General features: G+C 32.6%; 3 protein-coding genes across 4 annotated transcripts in view; 1 reads left to right on the top strand and 2 right to left on the bottom strand.

Moving 5' to 3' along the window:
* The window catches only part of LOC105216989 (zinc finger protein 845), a 166,848-nt gene that overhangs the window by 54,563 nt on the left and 90,119 nt on the right, over nt 1–22,166 (bottom strand). The window contains exons 3-4 of the mRNA XM_054234887.1: nt 4,478–4,592; nt 4,192–4,399 (exon numbers count right to left, since the gene is read on the bottom strand). The gene's annotated coding sequence lies outside the window, so the exon portion shown is untranslated. The remainder of the gene's footprint in view (nt 1–4,191; nt 4,400–4,477; nt 4,593–22,166) is intronic.
* Nucleotides 8,771–22,166, top strand: part of LOC105216992 (tenascin-R) — a 175,504-nt gene continuing 162,108 nt past the window's right edge. Inside the window, exons 1-2 of one of the 2 annotated variants that reach the window (XM_054234886.1) lie at nt 8,771–8,909; nt 20,201–21,145. In XM_054234886.1, coding sequence (XP_054090861.1) covers nt 20,490–21,145 — 656 coding nt within the window. In that variant the 5' untranslated portion in view covers nt 8,771–8,909; nt 20,201–20,489. Of the gene's footprint in view, nt 8,937–20,200; nt 21,146–22,166 lie in introns of both variants that reach the window. The other variant, XM_011191789.3, reaches the window with a different exon arrangement.
* Nucleotides 12,124–14,308, bottom strand: LOC128922838 (uncharacterized). The gene has a single exon (XM_054234888.1). The coding sequence runs from the start codon at nt 14,209–14,211 to the stop codon at nt 13,132–13,134; it is 1,080 nt and encodes a 359-aa protein (XP_054090863.1). The 5' UTR covers nt 14,212–14,308; the 3' UTR covers nt 12,124–13,131.

The raw sequence follows: 22,166 nt of genomic DNA, 5'->3' as shown, positions 1-22,166 counted from the left end.
GAAACACCGAATCAGCCGCTCATTCTCGAGTGAATCATTTGTTCGTCTTGCATTCAAAGATTTCTATCAGCGCAATGGATAAATTGTGTCAGTAAGCACTTAAGTTTACCATTAAATTGGGTTATTGCAGCCGATCTCTAATGATAATCCCAAGTTTCAAAAAATTTATTTTATGGGCAGTTGTGAAGAAGGTGTGACAATTCGGTATCAGTATAATTTAATTCTAAACGACGAAAAAAGAGAAGTTGTTTAGAAAATGAGAATCAATTCGCATTAAAAGAGTCTCACAATTCTCATTTAAGCTTACAAATTGTCATTAAGAGAACATGTTGGTAGATTGAAGGAGACAACTGTTGAAGAGGTGTTGGTGTTATTATGGTAGATGATCCCATTAACAATAGAGCCATTAAATTACTTGGCAGAAAAATTCCGAATGATTTCGGATCTAAATCGATCATATGACACATTTCACTATCCACTAATATGTCGGCAAGGACAAGGAGAATATCATCTAAATATCAAACATAGTGAACCAAATGCTGGTAAAACAATAAAACCGATAAATAAAATTACCACGTCACAGATTGATACACAAAATCAGATATATCCTGAGGAACCATAAGCTGTTTCAACATTACATGTAATCCGAAGTGGGCAGAAATACAAATTTTATTGTTACCAGGACAACAAGAAAGGCATCTTCATGATCTAACCGCATGCGTTTTTAAATTTAATTCCTTGATTGATATCATTGTTAAATATTCAGTTTTTGGAATATACAATAGACTGTATTCGAAATTCAGAATATCAACAGAAAATCCTGGTCCATTAGTTGTTAATAATTGTTATGCATTGGTACTAGTCAAAAGGTTCATGAGCCGCGCGGTGCACCATGTATTGAATTTGGAAATGCTTGAAAGTTGTGGTATCGGATCGTAGTTATGACTTTTGATTATACTCGAAATGTAGGAGAAAGGTACATTTTTTCAGCGAGCACTAGAGATCAGGCAAAACAAGATCCAAAAGTGATCAAAATCGATAAAGATCTCCCACTATATCTCTTATAGCAATTAAATAAAAATTAGTTCTCTTCAATAATGTTTAGCTTAATGTGGTTTAATGGCAAAAATGAATAAAATCGATCCACAACTTCGACAACATATAAGCAATATGAGACACAAATCAATCATTATTTGCTTCACTTTAGACCTCCAGTTATTATAGTGCCAATTTAGTAGAACACCGTTCCTGACGAAACCAAACGATAGCGCCGGAAATGATTTGTAACGAATAATTGTAGCAAATCAACGAAATACCATGAAAAAATTGTTGACTACACAATCAAAAATACTTCTATAATATCTAGTCCCAGATTGGCTAATAAACTTACTTGGCAATTTCTTATCAATTATAAATACAAACATACCATTTTAACTCACATTAGACAGCAATGAATTCAGCAACAATTTGCTATTAAATTTACACATTTTATCATCATCATTCAATTAGCAATAAATGAAAGCAAATATAACAAAATCTCGTTCGCACAAATCGATCAAAGCCAAGTGAACCAAAACAAAAGCAAAAACAAATAGAAAAAAAGCCAAATACACCGCAAATTTATAAAATCAAAGGAGTGGAAAAAAATAACTAGGGCAATGACTGTCGATAGTGGCTGTGGACCGACAACAGGCGGCCGCTAGCAATTGTTACGGCAGCCGCAACAGCAACCTCCTTAGCTGCCAAATTGATGGCTTAGCGCATGACAACAAAAGCCGCGCAGATTTGTGGTGCAACACGCGCGCAAAACAATCACAAATGCAAAAACCAATGAACAAGCAATGAAAAACAAATATGCCAACAGTGGTGGACATAAAAGTAAGGAAACATGTGAATAGCTTAGCAGAAAAGTTCCGAGGTAGGAATTTGGAGATCACATTTATTTTGAAATTAAGTCCAAGCCTCATGATGATGATCATGAGACTACTCAGCACAAAAAAATATTCGTTTCCAATTAGAATCGTTATTATTTCGATCTATAACATAAAAATCATCTGGAAGGAAAAAGTCAGGTTTTATCAGGTGAAAAAAGCTCGATACAAATGATGAACTGGTGTTATCGAGGATCAGGGAGTGGAGTAAAGAAAATTGATTTATGCAGCAGGAAGGTCGATGTCACGGTGTGACAGAAGTATAAAGTGAGGTTACCTTTCTCATAGGTGATAGATTAATAGGTTTCATGCGGTTTCTGGTTTTTTGGAGTGTTTCTTGAGATCGTAAATTGTTTAAATAAATAAATGTATTGTAATAAGTACAGTAAAATCTAATGTTTATATTTAATAAGAGCACATTTTATCAACTTATTACTTGCTTTTAGGATACAACACATACACAACACAACATTGTGAATAAGAATGAGTGAAAAAGGAGATTATAGTCATACTAATATTCCGATAGGTGGTGCCAAAGCCAAATTTCTCCGTAAATCGTGATTATGGTCCGAATAGTGTCGAATGCAGGAACTTGAATATGCCAAGATATAAGGTGTGCTCAAAAACTAACAATAAGTTTAATTTTTTGAAAAATAAAAAAAAAATATTTATTCAATCGTCTACATTAATGCTGGCGCCTTTAAAATAGTCCCTCTCTCGAAATTATGAACTAATGACAGCGTTTCTTCCAACCGTCAAAACACTTCCCAAACTCAATTTTTGGGAATGCCTTTGGCTCTTTCAGCGAGTTATCGTATGCTTGTAAACCTACGACCCTTTAAGGTTCTCTTATTTTTGGAAATATGAAAAAGTCACACGCAGTCATGTCTGGCGAATAAGGAGGCTGAGGCGTCGTTACAGTATTGAGTGTGAGCTTTTTACAAACGTAAATCGACAAGCTCATAAAAAAACGTCCAACCTTAGCGACTGCTACAGAAAAAGAAAGCAATTAAATTATGAAATTTTAAATTTTACAATACCCGGAATTTCTTGAACACACCACGTATATGGTCTGCTATTGAAACTTTTATAATTTACAATTATTAAAAATAAATCGATAAAATACCGGTCATCAGACCCGCAGAAAAAGTGAACAATAGATTCTGAAGTGTCGTAGTGATCCATATAGATAGATATTATTCTTACTAATAGATAATACTAATGGGCATTTCGGTTGCAAAAGTTACAGTAAACATTGTTTCATATTTTTTTCGGGGTAATTAGTCTAAATTAATTAATAAATGGATTCAACAAAAATCGACTTTCATAGCTTGACTGAATGTACAGTTGGATTCGTCATGATTATACTCATATAACTCAATTAAACATTTGAAAGCATCAGAACTATATCGAGCAAGAGTAAAGGTTTAGGGTCTATTTTTATATAGAGCAGATCTCCAAAGAGTAATAATAAAAGAAAGATATTTTAATACCACTTTTAAGCCAAAACTTTTTAGCCACGACTGTTTCATCGAACATACATACAGACACAAGCAACGGGAACGTGGCGCGCAAATCGTGTGCGGACAATTGTTGGCTTTTGCGAGAGATCGATGGGAAATGGAGTGATGGCTTTAACTGGCTCGCAGGCAGGCAGACTCGAACATAAGCAGCTTTGGTAGCAGCGCAAATAAATAAATAAATAAAAGAGCTTAGTAAGAGCCGCAGCAGCAGCAGTCGACGCTAAGGAATTGGCTATAAATCGATCGAATTATATACAAAGTTGCCTTTGTTAGACTTCGCCTACCACTTACAGGCACCTGCTATAGGGTGCTTTACTCGAATATATACATATATATGTAGAGGAGTGTATATACATATGTATATGTATGTGTGTTACTTCGAATTTAGGTAGTGCACGGTCGCAAAATAAATCGCAACGTTCAATTGTTGGCACCATCATGTTGCATGTTGTCACATGTTGCATGCTGCTTGTGGCACGTTTTTTGGTTGAATTGCTGGCGGATGGCTTATGGCTGATAAGCGATTGCCTTAAATACCATATACACACATATAAACACATATTGTTGTTATTGCTCTCCTCAGTTGGTAATGCGTTATTTGTTAATAGTTTTTGTTTTTGTAACGCAATTTGTCAATGATTGATTGCGAAAATGCGGCGTTCGTGCAACAATTTTTAGCCAACGCATATATGTGCGAATGTATGTATGCAAAAAATATGTACTAGAGCAGTACTCACCAGTAAAGCTGTGTGTATGTGTGCTTTGTTGTGTGTTGGTGTTAATGCCAGGCGCTCCTTGAATTGTGTGCCTTTGTGGACGGCTGTGGGTGTTGGCTACACATGGAACCAGGAAATTTTGCTTGCTCGCAACTTCATTGATTAAGATGTCACTTGATAACGTTTAAAACGAAACACATTTCTAATGGAAAGTGTCACCGCAGAAAGTCTACAAAAATAATGTTTATACAATACGCTATATGGTATATACTGACTTACACAAATATATGTTTTCGTATATACTTACATAGGGGCTCCATGGTTTTAACGCCATCAATCATGCAGCTATTTTGGCGATATTCCAGGCGAAGTGAAATCATTGCTCAAAAAATAGTTAGGAGGAATAGGAGTTACATAAAGTGCTGGAAAAAGATAGACATTTTTTAGAAACAATTTAAAAATAAATTTTTAGTAAAATGAAAATTTTTAAAATAATTCTCATTAAAAATATTTAAATTTATTAAAGTCAATTCAGTTTAAAAACTAGTATAAGTTTATCGGATAAAATCAGAAAAATTATGTGTTCGAAATGCGGTGGAAATAACTCAATAATATAAGTGTATTCTCTGATATTGGAAGTTAGCTTTCAAAATCGGAACATATGTCTTCGAAATTCGAAAAAGGCTTTTTGAAAAAAGTATTATTATTGTATTCTATACAGTTACCAAAAAATAAAAATAACAAGTAAGGAAAGGCTAAGTTCGGTTGCAACCGAACATTTTATACTCTCGCAATTTCTTAACATATTTTTAAAAAGATAACACACAATTTGACCCAATTTGAAAATTCTATAATTAGGTATATGAGGCAGATATGAACGGATTTTAAAATACCATGCGACTTTTTTGTACAGAATTTCTCAAACTTTAAAACTTAGATTAGATTCAAGTACGTAATAATTTTAAATAAAAAACAAAAACCAAAAAAACAAAAAAAAAAAATTTGAAAAATACAAAAAAATTTAAAAAAATTTTAAAAATAACAAAAAAACAAAAAGGGATTAAATTTCTGCCACGTCCACGTCGTTAATCCTGGGTTACGCTAAATGCAGATAATAATAGTGCATAAATCAATGATTTTTCATCATGTTCTGAGTTGGTTTTTTATTTGTAGCTCATACAAATATTGCTGTCCCAAAATTCCCTTTGGGGAGTGAAAAGGTGATGAAATAAGGAACATTTTAAGATATTTAAAAAAAAATCGAAGGGGGCATAAAGTGTTAAAAATTCAAATTTTTTTTTAATTTTTTGCTATGAAATATTAATTTTAAAAATTTTTACGATATACAGTTTCAAAGTTTTTGAAATTCTGTACAAAAAAGTCACATGGTGTTTTAAAATTTGTTCATTAATTTTAAAGTTATTGCGGTTAGAAAATTTTTAAACAAAAAACTTTGGCACCTTACAGTATGGCAACCCCGCGTTACACAGACCTAACACCATATGTTTTATTTTAGGTTTTACATATACTATAAGAAATATCATTGCCAAAGAAAATAAAGAACTTTTTTTTTCAAGTGGCTTTTTTCCAGAGAATGCCTCATATATGAGAAATAATGGAAGTTATGACCCAATTTTAACTATTTCTGGTACAGAGACACACTATTAGAAGAAAAAGATTTCCTCGGAATTAAATTAAAATACCTGAGAGATTTACCCAAATTTTCGGTGAAAAATTACCATGGGACACTGAATTCTTCATATTCGATATTCGGGCCTTTGAAAAGTTATAATCCGATTTCGACAATTTTTTCACAAGTGATGCTACAGATCATATACAGTATTTGTGTAAAGTTTTATTTCGCTATCTTCATTGGTTCCTTATGTTTATATTATAAAGTAAAGGGATAAGATGGAATTCAAAATTGAGTTACATAGGAAGTTGTCGTGGTTGTGAACCGATTTCATCCATTTTCCACACGTGTCATCAGGGTGTCAAAAAAGTATTATATACCGAATTTCGAATCGGTCTAGTAGTTCCTGAGATATGGTTTTTGACCCATAAGTGGGCGATGCCCCGCCCATTTTGCATTTTGTAAAAAAATCTGAATGCAGCTTCCTTCTGCAATTCCGTCTGAAAAATTTAGTGTTTCTGGCGGTTTTCGTTAGTGAGATAACCCACTCTTAGTAATTTTCAACCTAACCTTTGTATGGGAGGTGGGCGTGGTTATTATCCGATCTCAACTATTTTCATGGTGTGTGGTGGGGTACGTAAGAAAACCGACCGCAGAAAGTTTGGTTTCATTGGTTTGTGAGATATATACAAATAACCGATTTGGGGCGGGGCCACGCCCACTTCCCCAAAAAAGTTACATCCACATATGCCCCTTTTTAGTGCGATCCTTTATTCCAAATTTTACCGTTATAATTTTATTTATGGCTTAGTTATGACACTTTATGTGTTTTTGGTTCTCGTCATTTTGTGGGCGTGGCAATGGTCCGATTATGCCCATTTTCGAAAGCATTCTCGTAGCAACTTTGTTGCTAGTAACTTTGTTGCGAGAGTATAAAAATGGATTCAATCTACATTTTCCTCTTATTCAATGGTGTATAAAACTTTTCGGTCATGTTTATAGTACAGATCTTAAAAAACATAATAAGAAATACAAATTTTATAACTTTATGAATGTTGTATTAGCAATGAAATTTCTACTCGGTAATAACAATTATCAACTTTTCCCCAGAAGAAATTCATAAAAAAACTTTAATTATAATTAGATTATAATTATTTTATTAGCAACTCAATAAAAATATAGTATTAATACGAGTATTATACAAGAGATAAACAAGTTTCCAATTAAAAAACGCTAAATCACTAAGCATTCATTCATAAGTTGTCTTACAATTCGCCGCAAAAACTTTAACGTAAGAAAGAAAAAATACAAAAAAATATCCAGTTAAACCACATCAGTCTCACAAAAAAGCAAATTACAAGACGAATTCGCCGCAAAAAAAGCAACACGCTTACTGACTCAACTCAATTGAGTGTAAATATCAAAACAAAAAACTAATAAAGGAATAAGAGAAAAAAAAGAAAAACTAACAAAACATTTTATTTGCTTTCGTCACCGAAATAGAGAGGAAACTATAGGTTGTTGTTGCTACTCGGTTGCACGAATAAAAGTAGTTAGTCTGCCGGTTGGGGCTCTCACTTTTTGCTTACAGCTTCTCAATTTTGAAGCTAAGCTTAATGAGTGAGTAGAAATATGAGTAATTGAGTGAAAATTTAAGCGCTTAAGTATTGAAAGTGAATGTCTTTTGTTTTGGGTCATTTATAGTTTCATTTTCATTTGATTGACTTTGGCACTCAATCGCCGCAATTAACTGCTGGCGAGTAGGTCTGTTATTGTTGGACATGCCATGATGGTGGATTGCGAGTAGGTCGGATGCTGTATGTTACAATTGACCAAAGAAAAAAAAATGTTTGAGCAAATAATGGGCTCAAGAGATAAGTCAATTTTTTTAATTCAAAAAATGAAAATAACAAAATTTAAAAAATAAAATAAAATAAAATCAGAAACAAATAATATAAAATAAAATAAAATGAAATAAAATAAAATAAAATAAAATAAAATAAAATAAAATAAAAAATAAAACAAGCAGTGAATTAAAAAAACCAAAAATTTTAAAAAATATGTATTAACTCATATTTAATAAATAAAAAAATAAATAATATAGAAAATAGCAAAATATTTAGGAAATAAATAAATAAAAAATTAGTCTGAATTAAGCAATAATATAAATTATTTTATATATAGAATATGGAAATAGAAAACAATAATTTGTATAAAATAATGTCATATAGAATAAAATATTAGAGTTATATATTTAATCAAACTAATAAATAAATTTTAAATACATTTTTAATATTTATTTATATTCTTTTAAAGAAATTTATTATTTTATTAAAGAAATTTAATTATTAAAGAAATTTCTATTTATTTTTTTAAAGAAATTTATGAAAAAAAATACCAAATAGCTTTTAATCAGCTGTTTTTATATATTTATAATCTTCTCTTCACATATGTTCATTTATTTTGTATTGTATTTTATTTTTAATCAGATGAACTATGTCTTGCTTATTAAATGAATTTATTTCAAGGAGTCAATGGATCTACTTAATCAAAAAATTATTTATAAAATCTAACTAAGTAAGTTAAACTCAAAAATGTAATTTATGAAATTTTTCAAAATTCTTTGCCAAACACAAAAAGCTATACCAACAATATTTAAAATCAAATATTCACACACTTCATTCTATAAAGCTCAACAATCAACCAGCAAAATAAAAACACAAATATCTAAACACACAAAAAATTAAAAACCAAAAGAGCGCAAAAGCAAACAAAATCAAAAGTCTCAAGCTACAATCTAGCTTGCATTGCTTGCATCAGCTGCGCATAAACGTTGGCGCATGCGCGCCACAACCACCGCGGCCGTCACTGCACGCTTTTACCAAACACACCACAGCCGCAGACACCCAGGCTGGACGATGCGATACCAGTCCGTCGCCTTGGTTTGGTGGCTTTGCGCTCGCACCACAACGACTAACAACAGCCACGCTTGGCGCTGTTGTTAACAGAATTGTATCGACCACTAAAGCGTGCGGTTGAAGACGCGGCTAAAACGCGGTGCAAAATAATAATTTGCTACTCAAATTTAAACTTGTGAAAAATTGGTGTGTGTGAAATATACAATTGCAATCAAGTTGTATATAAAATATATTTTTAAAAGCAAAGTGTTTAAAATATTTTAGAAATAAATATGCTTTAATACAGTTAGCAGTGCGTGCTGGCTAAAAATAACTTCAATGAATTTAAAGAGTAAACAAACAGATTTGAGCTTAAAGACAATAATGTAGCAAATATCGCCAAAGGTGGCAATAATTATAAACATAGCAATAGTCAATCAGCAGCGACTATACGACTATTTGGCCGTAAAGTAGCCGCTGCGACTTTTGGACGTTGCTCAATAACGCGCCGAGGTTATCGACGATTCGATCATACGGCTTGATGATCTTTGTTGCTGGTTTTTTGTTTTTGTTTTCTGTGTTTTTTTGTGATTAATAACTATGTGGCTGTTTATGTTTCACTTTTTAACTGCGGCGTTCAAAGTGATTGCAACCGCGGCTACTAGTTTTGATTGGCCGCAATGAAAATGAATATGTTGAACCAAAACAAAATGTTAAAATATTGTAAACGGAAAAAATTATATTTGTGAAATGTAAACAACAAACATGTGTTGGATGGAAAATATCGGAGAAGTTTGAGAAATATGTTAAAAAAATATATAATTTACTGAAGTAGGATGTTTCCAGAATTTTCGAAGTTCGAAAATTTTTATTAAAAGGTTTTAATAAATGAATGGCGTCGTTTGAGAAATATATAGAGGAATATATAATTTATTGAAATAGAATGTTTCGGGAATTTCTGAATTTTCGAAGTTCGAAAATATATTTATATTAAAAAGTTATAAGTAACGAGAGTTGTTGAAGAAAACGGAAAATTTTGAGAAAACTTTAGAAAAATTTATTAAAAAATAATGTTTTGGGAATTTTCGAAGTTCGAAAATGTAAAATAAGAAAGCTGTAACAAGAGAAAAGTGTTGAAGAAAACGGAAAATTTTGAGAAATCTTTAGAGGAATATATAAATTATTGAAAAAAGGTATTTTGGAAATTTTCGAAGTTCGTAAATATATTAAAAAAAAAAATATTATAAACGAAAGGTGTTGTAAATCTATAGAGGAATATATCAGTTAATGAAAAACGCTGTTTCGGGAGTTTTCGAAATTTCGAAGTTGAAAATTATATACAAACTGTTGTTTCATAAAAAAATTAAGTGCTTATTTAAAAAAAGTATATTAAAAAAATAAAATTAAATAAGAGTGCAAAAAAAAATAATTTTAAAAAATTTATTAAAAATTCGAAAAATTTTCAAACAAAAATATTTGTCTACAATAACAAAACACCGAAAACAGCAGCAATAGCGCATAATGAAAAACCTGTATTCAGCAAATATTGTCTACATAAAGTTTGAAGCATAAATATGCGCTTGCGCAGTGTCTGTGGGTGCATAAGTCTGCCAAAATTTGTATGTGTTCGTGTGTGCCTTTGTGGCAAAAAAGTGTGGCATAAATAGATTATGTCGCTTTGCAAACATGTAAATATAAGCAGTAAATACTTATGCACATGAAGGCATATGTAGATATCTACACTGCTGAGTGCAACGGCGGCAGTGCCAACAACATGAAATGACTAAGGAAAACGCCAAAAATACATTAAAAAAAACCTCCTGCCACAACTCCGAAAATCGCGCAGTTAGACTAAACTAAATCATAGCAAAGACGGACCAAAAGTCCACGACTGGCTGCCACTCAACTCGCGGCAGCGCGCAACCGACCGCAACCAAAAGTTTCAGAGTCTCAAATGCCACGGCGCAGAAATACAAAAATCAAATGAAATTGATAGCCGCCGCTAACTAAAAACTAAAAACGCTATTTCTTATTTATTATTATTATTTTTGTTGTATTTTTTTTGTTTTTCTGTTTTTCGGTGACTTAACTAAATATTATTCTGTACTTTTTGGAAATTAATTATGTTTTCATTTCGCGAAGCTTTTATGCCGTACGGCTTTATGCCGCCTTAGCTGGTTTGCTTTGCTGCGCACTAACCATTCGCCGCTGCTGCTGCTGTCTATTTGTCGCTTGGTCTAGTAGTAGCTTTTGGCTAGCTAGATAGTTAGCGTGACTGACTGACTGACTGACTGTGTGGCTGAGTGTGGCCGGTGCTAGCGCTTTGATACTCAAATCCAACGTCTAGCATTGAATTACATTTGCATTTGGCTGCGCCGCCGATTGCGATTGCATTTGCAATTTTCCATTTGGCAATAAAGCATACGAGCAGCGAGTGGCAACAACAGCAGTAACAATAACAAGAGCGTAGCGTAAAATTATTAAGAATTTGTGTATTTGCAAAACTGGCTCACAAAGCAGTCGTCAGCAGACTCTTTTCTATTTTTTTCTACTATTTTTTCTGCTTTTATTTCAACTTTTAGTTTTGCTTTTGATTTAACTGTTTTTTAGTTTTAATATTTTTTATTAGTGACCTGCGGTGCTTTGCTTTTATTTTGCCGAAGTGTTGACGTTGCAAATCGTTAGTCTGACGTAGTTGTATGTGTGTTTCTGTAGTTAAGCGGTGAACGTGACTTCTTAGTGTTCTGCAGTTGTGAACTGTTTGATTTGTAGAATTTTTACTTAGCCATGCAGCGGTGCGTATGATTAATATGCGATCGCTGCTGCGTATTAGTGGCGCATTAAAGGCAGATGATGCCGAAGGCTTTGCTAATAATTGTGTGGTGTGTTTTGAGAAAAGCTGCGATTGAGGAATTTAGAATGAAGTCAAACATAAATTTGAAATCGAAAAGTGACGGATTTTAAGTATAAAAAGTTAAAAATAAATAAAAAATGTGAGTGATAATGAAAGTTTTGTTATTGGAATCAGAAGGAAAAAAAATAGGACATCTTCTAGTTAAGAAGTTTTAGTAAAACGTGATTGATATCCATTAGTTTGAATACTTTAAAATATGTTTATCTAACAATTTAAGACAAAATTAAGAAAGGTACGTAATAAAAACAAAATAACTTCACATAAAGTGAAAAGAAATGAATAAAGTGAAAAATTAGTGAAGTGAATAAAAAAATAAATAGTTGAAATTTCATAGCTCCAATTTCTATTATTCAAAGTTCTCCATAACACGAACTCTTGAAATGACAATATAAGTCAAGTCTAAGTTTTGATTAGAGTTAGGGAAGTTCAACTGTACATAAAAAAATTCAATAAATATTTTGAAAAGTTAGAAAATTTTTTTATATAGTTTAAGTCCATTTGCAAACATTTTTATTTTCACGTAGAAAGCAAGAAAATTTTAAAATATAGCAGTAGACAAAATTAATATATGACTTCGCATTCGTTGTTTCAGAATTTTGCGAAAAAATAAACATTTAGCAGCTCATTTGTCAATATTGCAAGTTGTTTGCCTTATCAAAAATTTATTTTAATACATATATATAGACATATGTACATAGGCAAATATTCGCATTCTAACATGTTGAAATACAAATTTTTTTAATCGAAAACTGATTTTGTAATAATGTTTCACGGTCCATATTTTTATACTCTCGCAACAAATGTTGCTAAAGAAAGTATTATAGTTTTGTTCACATAACGGTTGTTTGTAACACCCAAAACTAAACGAGTTAGATATAGGGTTATATATACCAAAGTGATCAGGGTGAAGAGTGGAGTTCAAATCCGTATGTCTGTCTGTCCGTCCATCTGTGCAAGCTGTGACTTGAGTAAAAATTAAGATATCTTAATGAAACTTGGCACACTCATTTCTTAGCACCATAGGAAGGTTGCTTTCGAAAATGAGCAAAACCGGACCACTGCCACGCCCACAAAATGGCGAAAACCGAAAACACATAAAGTACCATAACTAAGCCATAAATAAAGCTATGGAAATAAAATTTGGTATGAAGGATCGCACTATGAAGGGGCATATTTGGATGTAATTTTTTTGGGAAAGTGGGCGTGGCCTAGAGATGGGCAGTGGGAAAAACCCAACGGGAATAAACCCAGGTTTTTTTCCCATTTGGGAAAAAACCGGGTATTTATGTGGGAAAAAACCCAATTGACGGGTATTTTCATTATAGAACGTAATTATCACGATCTTAAGAAAAATTAACAGTTTTTTATTATTTTTAGAACAAATGCAGCGAAAAATACATACTTTGCGATGCGCACATACTTTGCGCCAGCGTATATAGGGCACTAGCAGTTGCCTAGTGTTCGAAAAGTGAAAATGTGTACCCTGATTCAGGAACTAAACTAAAACCAGCAGTTTATTATAACAACAAAACAACATTGCCTTCAAGTTTGAAAATTTTATCTGTTATAGGTTCCAGTAGTTTTATACAATTTTCTACCATGGTCCAGAAATTTAAATCCAATAAATTTGATTTTATTTCGCTTGAAATATTGGCATCTTCGTGAACTGCTAATGTTTGTAATGCAACTTTGGATTTTTTTAAACTTTTTAACGCAGTGCAGTAACTGCCCCAGCGGGTTTTCCCAGGCAATTTTAATGTTTCACCTGAACCTTTTTCTTTTACAATCTGAGCTAATAAAACGCTCATACTTTGGTTTCTTTTTATTGCTTTTATTGTATCTGTGGCGATCGATATAAACGCATTAATAGGTTCTAGTTTTAAGCAATCTTCGCATAGCAAATTCAATGTATGTGCTACACATCTCAGCGGTATTATATGTGCATACGAATTTTTAACTATCTGAAATGCTCTTTGAATATTATTTGCGTTATCTCCGATAACGGTTACAAATTTGTGGCCTCCATACACGTTTATAACATTGATTATCTCTTGAGATAAATATTGACTTGTATGTCGATTTGTAAGAGTATTAAGGCTTTTAACAAAAACAGGCTCAGGTTTTGCAATAATGAAGTTGATGATACCTTCATTGCGCTGATTGCTCCAGCCATCACACTGCAAATGTAAATCATTTATAGACTTCAGTTCGTCTGTAATTTCATTGACCATTTCATTATAAATAGTTTCCAAATGTGTTGTGGAGATAGCTTTTCTGGATGGTAACTTATAAAGTGGTTGCAAATCGTCAAAAAATCGTACCCACAGCGGATGTTCAACGATGGATAAAGGAGAACCGGTAACAAATATTGCCTTCGATAAGAGCTGATCTAGATAAAGTTTTTTTTCTGTTAAAATTTCTGATGAAGTCGTAATATTAGAAATTGTATCCGTCAAACTGTTATCCTGTGACATTTCATTATGTGATTCAGCTTGCAAGGGCAGATTTGTGGCAGTTGTGCTAGTAACAGGTATTTTCTGTAATTTGTTCTTGATCACAGTTGGACATCTATAACATTTTAACAGATGGCTGGTCATCTTGCTGACATTGCCAAATTGGTAAACTTTTTCACAGTGTTTGCATTTTACTGTTTTACTGTTTGCCGAATGAAAATAGTTTTCCCATACATCAGTATTTTTCTTTCTGGTCATGATGTGATCTAAGGAAAAAAAAACAGTAGAAATGCATAGAGTTGTTCTAGAGTATTGTATATTAACAGAGTAGGTATACCTACGAAACTAATATGAAATAAGTACAACTGTAATGAATAAAAGTACAAGGTTTGCAAGGAATATAAAACTTCTATAGTTTAATATAACAAATATTAAAGCTCAAACTTACCGGTAAGTTACCGTTCATAAAAAGAAGTAAGTATCGAAGTCCGTAAGAATAGCAGTAGTTGTCAACCCAAAGTAAATCACGTATTTAAGCACTAGGCAACCAAAAGTCCACAAAACAAAATCCAAGTCGTCAATTATACCAACAAATTAACACAAGTGCGCACAGTACGAAGGCAAAACAACGTGTGAGATAGATAGATCACCAACGCGTACACCACTGCTCATTTTATTTAATTAGAGAGCATGGAGTATATGTATATAACGTATTTATTGAATTATGAAAATAAACAAAGTTAGTAATATGAAAAAACCCGAATATCCCATTCGGTAATTTTCCCCGGGTTTTTTCCCTATTTTTTCCCACATTGGGGTTTTTTCCGGGTAAAATCCCATCTCTAGCGTGGCCCCGCCCCCTACTAAGTTTTTTGTACATATTTCGCAAACCAATAGAGCTATATAAACCAAACTTTCTGCAGTCGTTTTTATTTTAGCCACTTCCTAATACAGTCCAAAAATGAAAGAAATCGGATAATAACCACGCCCACCTTCCATACAAAAGTTAGGTTGAAAATTACTAAAAGTGGGTTAACTCATTAACGAAAAACTTCAGAATATGTCACATAAGAAATGGCAGATGAAAGCTGCACTCAGATTTTTTTACAAAATGGAAAATGGGCGTGGCGTCGCCTACTTATGGGTCAAAAACCATATCTCAGGAACTACTCGACCGATTTCAATGAAACTTGGTTTGTAATAGTTTCCTTACATCCCAATGATATGTTGTGAAAATAGGCCAAATCGCTTCACAACCACGCCTACTTCCCATATACCAGAACTTTGAAGACGATCTGAATCGTTAACTTTACAATATATAAAGTAAGCACTAGTGAAGATATCGGTGCAGAACTATCCACAAATACTATGTAAATAGTGTGGCAGCCCCTTTCTAAAAATCGCCGAAATCGGACCATAGGTTTTCAAGGCCCCATATATCGAACACGAGGACCTCGGTGCTTCTAACCTAATATTATGGTTTCCAACTTTCAATGGACTTTATACAATATAAATGACGAATATGTGGGTCAAATTTTGTATTATATAATATAAATAAAGTAAAATAAATAAATTGCGAGAGTATAAAATGTTCGATTACACCCGAACTTAGCCCTTCCTTACTTGTTTAATTTTAGTTTTATTTTTTTTTCGAAACCCGACAGACGTTGTCCTGTATTGAAATCAGTTAGGAATAATTCATTTAATATTGAATAGTCAACTAATTTAAATATGGATATCTGCCAAAAAAGTTAATACACGAGGTCATTACTATATGACTGGTGTCCAGCAAGTCATCGGTAACACCTTACATTATAAATTTTTAAGAGAACAAGAAGGCAAGAACTTAATTCTTATTAAAAAGATTTTTCTATATATAAACTATACCTGAATATTCGTAGCAATCGACACGCTTTTTCAATGTTGATATCATTATTAATGTCTTTCTTTCAGATTACATAAACAAAATGGGAAAATTGTGAGAAAAATATGTTCATTACAACTGTGCGAAGACCGTGAAATACAAAAAATTATATATGAAAAAAATATATATTCCGTGATGTTTTACATGTTTTACAAACATTTTTCTCACAATTTCATATAATTCAACTAAACTTCCCTCTGGTGCAATAATTTTTGTAGGAATTCCATTCAATATTCATAAAAAACGAACGAACGAAAATTTTAACTCACACTTTCTACCGAAAAACGAGTTCAAAAGTCAAATCAGCATAATTTAGCACCACATATTTAAAAATTTATTGCGCATGCCCCCGCTAAATGGCTTAACCTATCCATAATACAAGTCATTGATCACATATCCACATATGTACATAGCATATGGCCGCTCATAAGCCTTTGTACTCCCGATCACTTGTTGCTGCCAATGGTCAGAAAAGTCAGCTCCAATAGCACAGCTGGTGGTTAATGCTCGGAGATTAATCACGAAAATATTTCGCTCGCCAACTGTTACTGTTTATGTTGTGTCAAAAATCCGTACAATTTGTCAAAGTCGTCGATTTGAATTTTTGAGTGTTGCCTTTTGTTTGTTTGGCCTAAGGTGAAGTAAACTACAGTATACTCTCGAAAAGTAAATTCTCAGAAAGTAAATAATCGCGGAAAAGTTAATCACCTTTAGGATTACACATGCACCTCGAAAAAGTAAATTTTTTAATTTTTTAATTTACTTTTCAGAGAGTGTGATAAAAAATTCGAAACGAAGCAAGCAGCGTTTTTTACGATGTTGCAAAAACACTTACTCTCTTGTTTATCGCGTCTTTTTAGTAAATAAACTCTCCTACTTGACCCACTGGTTTAAAAATGAAAACGATGCAAATCAGGTGTCAGACTTTTTGAATTGTCGTACAAAAATGGTCAGAAAATATATTGCAAAAGAAAAAAAAAACAAAAGAATATTCAAGATTTTTTCTCTTCATAGTAAATACATATGTATGTATGTAAATGTAAATATGTTTTTCATGTAAATCCATATGTATTATTGAAGCAAATAAATGAATGAATTTTTTAAGTTTAAAAATGCATTTAATATTATAAAAACAGATAATTTATGTATATATTTGGAAAAGTAAATTATTCGAAAAAGTAAATTACCCCAAATACCAATCGATTTACTTTTCTAGAGTATTCTGTAGTTTTGTTTTTTTATAAAAAAGTATATTATATTTTTTTAATGAAAGTACAAAAGAAGGTCTTGAAAATGATAAGTTTTTGAAACATGCGAATTTGAAATATACAAGGCAATAGGAATTGGCGTAAATTCATAAAAAATATTATTAATTTCACTAATCCTTGGATTTCTGGTATTTTACTTACAAATAATTTGTTTTTTGACTCTGGTTTATTGTTAGTCACACTGAAATGTGTATATTTCAAATAAAATAACAAGGACAAATTAGTTGCACGTAATTTTCGTAGAAATTATGAGAGAAAGAAAGAGTAAAAAAAAACATAAGAGTTTCCAATTTTATACCCAGAAATATATATAAATGAAATTTGAAACAGTAGTAGGGTAATATTTTACTTTTGGAATGAGTATTTATTTTATACAGAGAATTATTATTTTATTTTATTCTCTTCTCTCCATAAGTAGAAAGTATAATTGTAATAAATTCAGATATGTACCTCCACTCACTCTCCACATCTAATCTTTGCCTAGTGCATTAAAAGGCCTAGTAACGTTTTTACACAACCAATTTAATGGATCAATCAAAATTTTTATTGAGAAGTCCTTTTTTGCCCTTTACACTGCCGGCTACTCGATAACTTTCGACTTTCATGAGAAGTTGGTAAGTTTCATCAGCTGATTGCTATTTTTCAGCAGCGACATCTACCTTTGCTAGATTTTCGGGTGTCCAAGCATAAGTGTGGCTCCGCTGGATGTTTTCCATTTAGAAAATTCCGTTTTCAAAAAACTCTTGGAGATGTACACCCACTTGTTAACAGCACCGACTCCTATAAATATATGTGTTTATTTTCCTCTTGAGGTTTTTTGTTAAATGTGCCCTATTATCATAGAATATACCTTAATTTCAACGAAGCATCTAGGTTAGATTATATTTTGTGGTGGATACCCGTTCGCATGACCTAACTAGGACAATTTTAGTCAAGTAGTCAAGAGTCTATTAAGACCAGATAGTTCCTACTAAAGGTTGAAAGAGTCGGAGCAAAGTTGGTTTAATTTTAGCCTCAAAAACGTTAGACAGTCATCAAGAATGTTCCGATATAGTTCTACCTTGGTATATTCCAAACAAATCAACATTGAGGTTCAAGCAACAAAAAATACATAATGCATACATTTACAATTCAATGCAGTATAAAATCATAATTGTATTGATAAATATATTTTTTTGTGTTTCTTTTTTGTTTGCTTTTTCTTCGCATCCACATGCCGAACAATAAAGAGGTTAACACTTGACGTGTATGACACTTTAATGGCATTTTACTAATGTTTATTACTTTCAACTATTATCGCAGCTAATTTGAACTTTATTAAGTCTTTGTAAATTCATTTACTCAATTATAAATGCAGCAGTGTAGAAAAACACACAGCATAAAAAATTAAAAAAAAAAAAAAAATAGAAAAAAATAAAAGAAAATTTGAAATCATAGATATGTTTGATCATATTGAATTGCGCGTGTGGCAAATCAAACAGTGAGTACTAATAAAAAAAGAATAACAATAAAACTAAAAAGACAACAACAGCAAAAACACTAACAAACGACGCATGCGAGTGCAGCATTGTGCACGAAATGACAGCAGCAACGCGTCGCATAAAAACCACAATTTCCAGCTGAACAACTTCTCAAAAAGAGATTTGTACGACAGCCTTTTAAGTTATTACCGAAATATTTCAATGAGCGGCGCGTTGGTGCTGATCGAGAAGAATAAGAAGAAGAAAAAATGGCTTAAAAGCAAGCGGCATGCTAATACTCCTGAGCCGCGTAGAATGCTTAGAAAATTGTGTGCCTAGTAATAGACTAAGACTAAGTGAGTGAGTAAGATTTGAAAAATTTCAAAATTTTCGCGACATCAAAAGTGCATTTAATTATGGCGCTGCGTGTTGCGATTGCAATATCCATGAGAGGTGTATGTGTGAGACAAGTTGTTGTTACAATGTGAAGTCAGTAGTTTTGAACTTCATACCAATTTGAATTTGTTGAAAGTTCTATGAAAATTCAGCTTTTGCTTTCAGTATTTATGTTTATATACATATATGTATACATACAAATATCAACCAGTAGTTTGATTATTTATCAGCCATTTTATCTATTTGGTTGTCGACAGCCAATATATATGGAGGTGTTGACAACAAGTTTGAACAAAGTATCAATTGATTATGCAACATTAAAATATAGAGAAAAATATAATAAAACTAGTTAATGGTAACGACAATACTAACAGCAACCAAACTCGAGTAAAATCTCTTTAAAAGATAGACTTTTAATTAAATACTTTCGTATTGAAGTTCGAAACACCCTTACATATCCTGTCGGTTATCCTTTTCCCAAACCCATCCTATGGTACACTACTTGATTTACACAATGAAATTTTTAGTTGGGTTAAATAAGTATTAATTTAAACTTTTTTCTATACGGGTCTTTTTATACAAATTACCGCGCAATTATAAAATATGAAAAATTATATTCTATGGATTGTTTAATAAATTATATTTTGACATTTTCTTCGAAATAGTCGTCTATCGAAATTCTCACATTGTGATTTGATTGATTACTAGATATAATTGAATATTTCTGGAGCTTAGAATATTTGTCTTATGTAAGCAGTACTTTCAAGTGACATAATTGCAATTTATTTACAAAAAGTATACCCTAATAATAGAAATATTTTGAAAAAGTACAAATCATCGAACAAAAAATTTTTTTTTTATTAAAGAAGGACAGCAAAGCAAGCCAGCTAATTCTGAGTAATTAATAATATTTAATTGCCATAATTTACAGGTGCATATTTCTGTTGAATAATTAAAAAGTAATAATAATAAAAAGTCGTAAGTCAACCTGAAGAACTGATGACAGAAATAAATTTGAGCCATTAGCACATTCACTTTTTTCAAATTCGTATTTTTATATGTAATATGTCCATTTTTGTTTACAGTCAATATCAGTGCATTTGTTATATACGGGTATTACTTATTTTAAAAAAAAAATAACGACAACAACAACAACAAAAAATAACAGTGCACAGTTAAATTTTGAATGATTGTAAAAATAAAACGTGCAAACGCGGTGTGTTAAAGCAAGAAGTGACGAAGAATAAGCAAAAAAAAATAGTGAAAATAACAAAAATTACAACAAACAAGAAATCGTGCGTGAAACAAAAGAAAAAATTGAAGAGCAGCATTAACGCGCTCCCAACATTCGAATAATCGAACTTACACAGCAATATGCCGGCCTTAAAGGCCAACCAACAACAGCAGCAGCAGCTAAAGCGACAACAATTACAGCAGCGGCAGCATGCCAGTTATGAGCCATCACTACAACAGAAACAGCAACAACAATCACAACAATTGCTGCTAGTGAAGCAACAAAAGCCAGCAGCCAAGAACTGGTTCTTACAATCGAAAGCAACAACAACAACAGCAACACGAATTACAACGATGCACAACAATAATAGCAACAACATGAGCATCAACAACACTGGCACTAACCATAAACGCGATAATGGTGGGCATGCCATTCGTTGTTGTCGCAACAACAACAACATCAACAACAAACGTTCATCGCTCACCATAGCGCTGCTGTTGTTCGTCTGCACTTTAGCGTTGCTGAGTAGCGACAACTGCGCCGTTTCGGCAGCCGGCAGCAATGGCAACAGCGGCGCTGGCGCAGGTGGCAGTGGTGGCGCATCCGTGCGTACCGGTGCCGGTAATCCACGTTTGCCCCGCACGAGCGCAAGTCAGCTGAATAGCGGTAGTAATGGCGGGCTCGGACTTGGCGGCGGCGGTGGTGCAGGTGTCGGCAGCGGCGGCAATGGCGGCAGCAGCTTCAAATTGGCCGCAACCAAATTGAACAACACACGCAACGGAAATTTGCGCACAAGGTGAGTGACGTTTTTGAAAAATTATTTGTATTCTTTTTTGGAGCTTCTTTTGAAGCTTATTTTGTGTCTTCTTCTACTGCTTCTTCTTCAGTGTTTATGGAGTGGAAGCAAGTCATTCTAAAGCAGTTATTTTTAGATTATGTTGTGTTTGTGGTGAAAAAAATGTTGAAATATGTTAACTTGAGAGGCAAGGAAAACTCTTTTTTTTTTGCAGAAAATAGTTAAAAAAACAACAAAAACAGACAACAGCCAATAATTTTGAAAAATTAGCCGCTTAACTGAGTTGTAAATGTGGCGTTGGCAGTTGACGTGTGGCAGCATGCGCTATCTTTTTTTTTTTTTTTTTTTAATTTTTTTTATTTTTGTTTTTGTACCGACCGATATGCTTTGTAAACTTGTCAATATACCAAAAACAGCAAGAAAATATACATACTAGCAAAGTAACTGACCGTCACTACAGTTTACAGCCAATGTTAAGAATGTTTACGAAAGACTTAAGCAACGAACTTGTTTCTGTCAAACCGAAATCGACGTGCGATAATACATTGATACATATGTATATGTATATAACTTGTACACTTTTTATACAAATTTACAAACTTTGGTAGGTTGTTCAGTTTTTCATTTTCAAAAATAATTAAAAAAAAAAATATTTTATAAAAATAATAAAAACAACAACAACTTCAACTGCAGGCCATGTCCACTTGGCAACAATTTGCCACACTATTTTTAATTGCATAAAAATGTTTTTGACAATTTTTTGTTGTTGTTTTTTGGTTCTAAGCACTAAAAAGTGAGTGGCCAAAACGTGCTGAATTAAGTAAATTAATTTCGGCTAAAAGTTGTTGTGCAGTTATTTGGCTCTTTTGCTTTGGTTCTTGTTGAGAGATTAAGCAACATATTAATTAATCAGCGTATGCATACAAATTAGACTTTATTCCGGTCATTGTGACAGGCCACAAAGTGTTTTAGAGTATATATGGGTATATGTATATTGCAATTATGTAGCCGATAAGTTAGT

This window comes from Zeugodacus cucurbitae, chromosome 6 (assembly GCF_028554725.1).
Source record: "Zeugodacus cucurbitae isolate PBARC_wt_2022May chromosome 6, idZeuCucr1.2, whole genome shotgun sequence".
Lineage (NCBI taxonomy): Eukaryota > Metazoa > Arthropoda > Insecta > Diptera > Tephritidae > Zeugodacus > Zeugodacus cucurbitae.
This window is presented reverse-complemented; position numbering and strand designations above follow the sequence as displayed.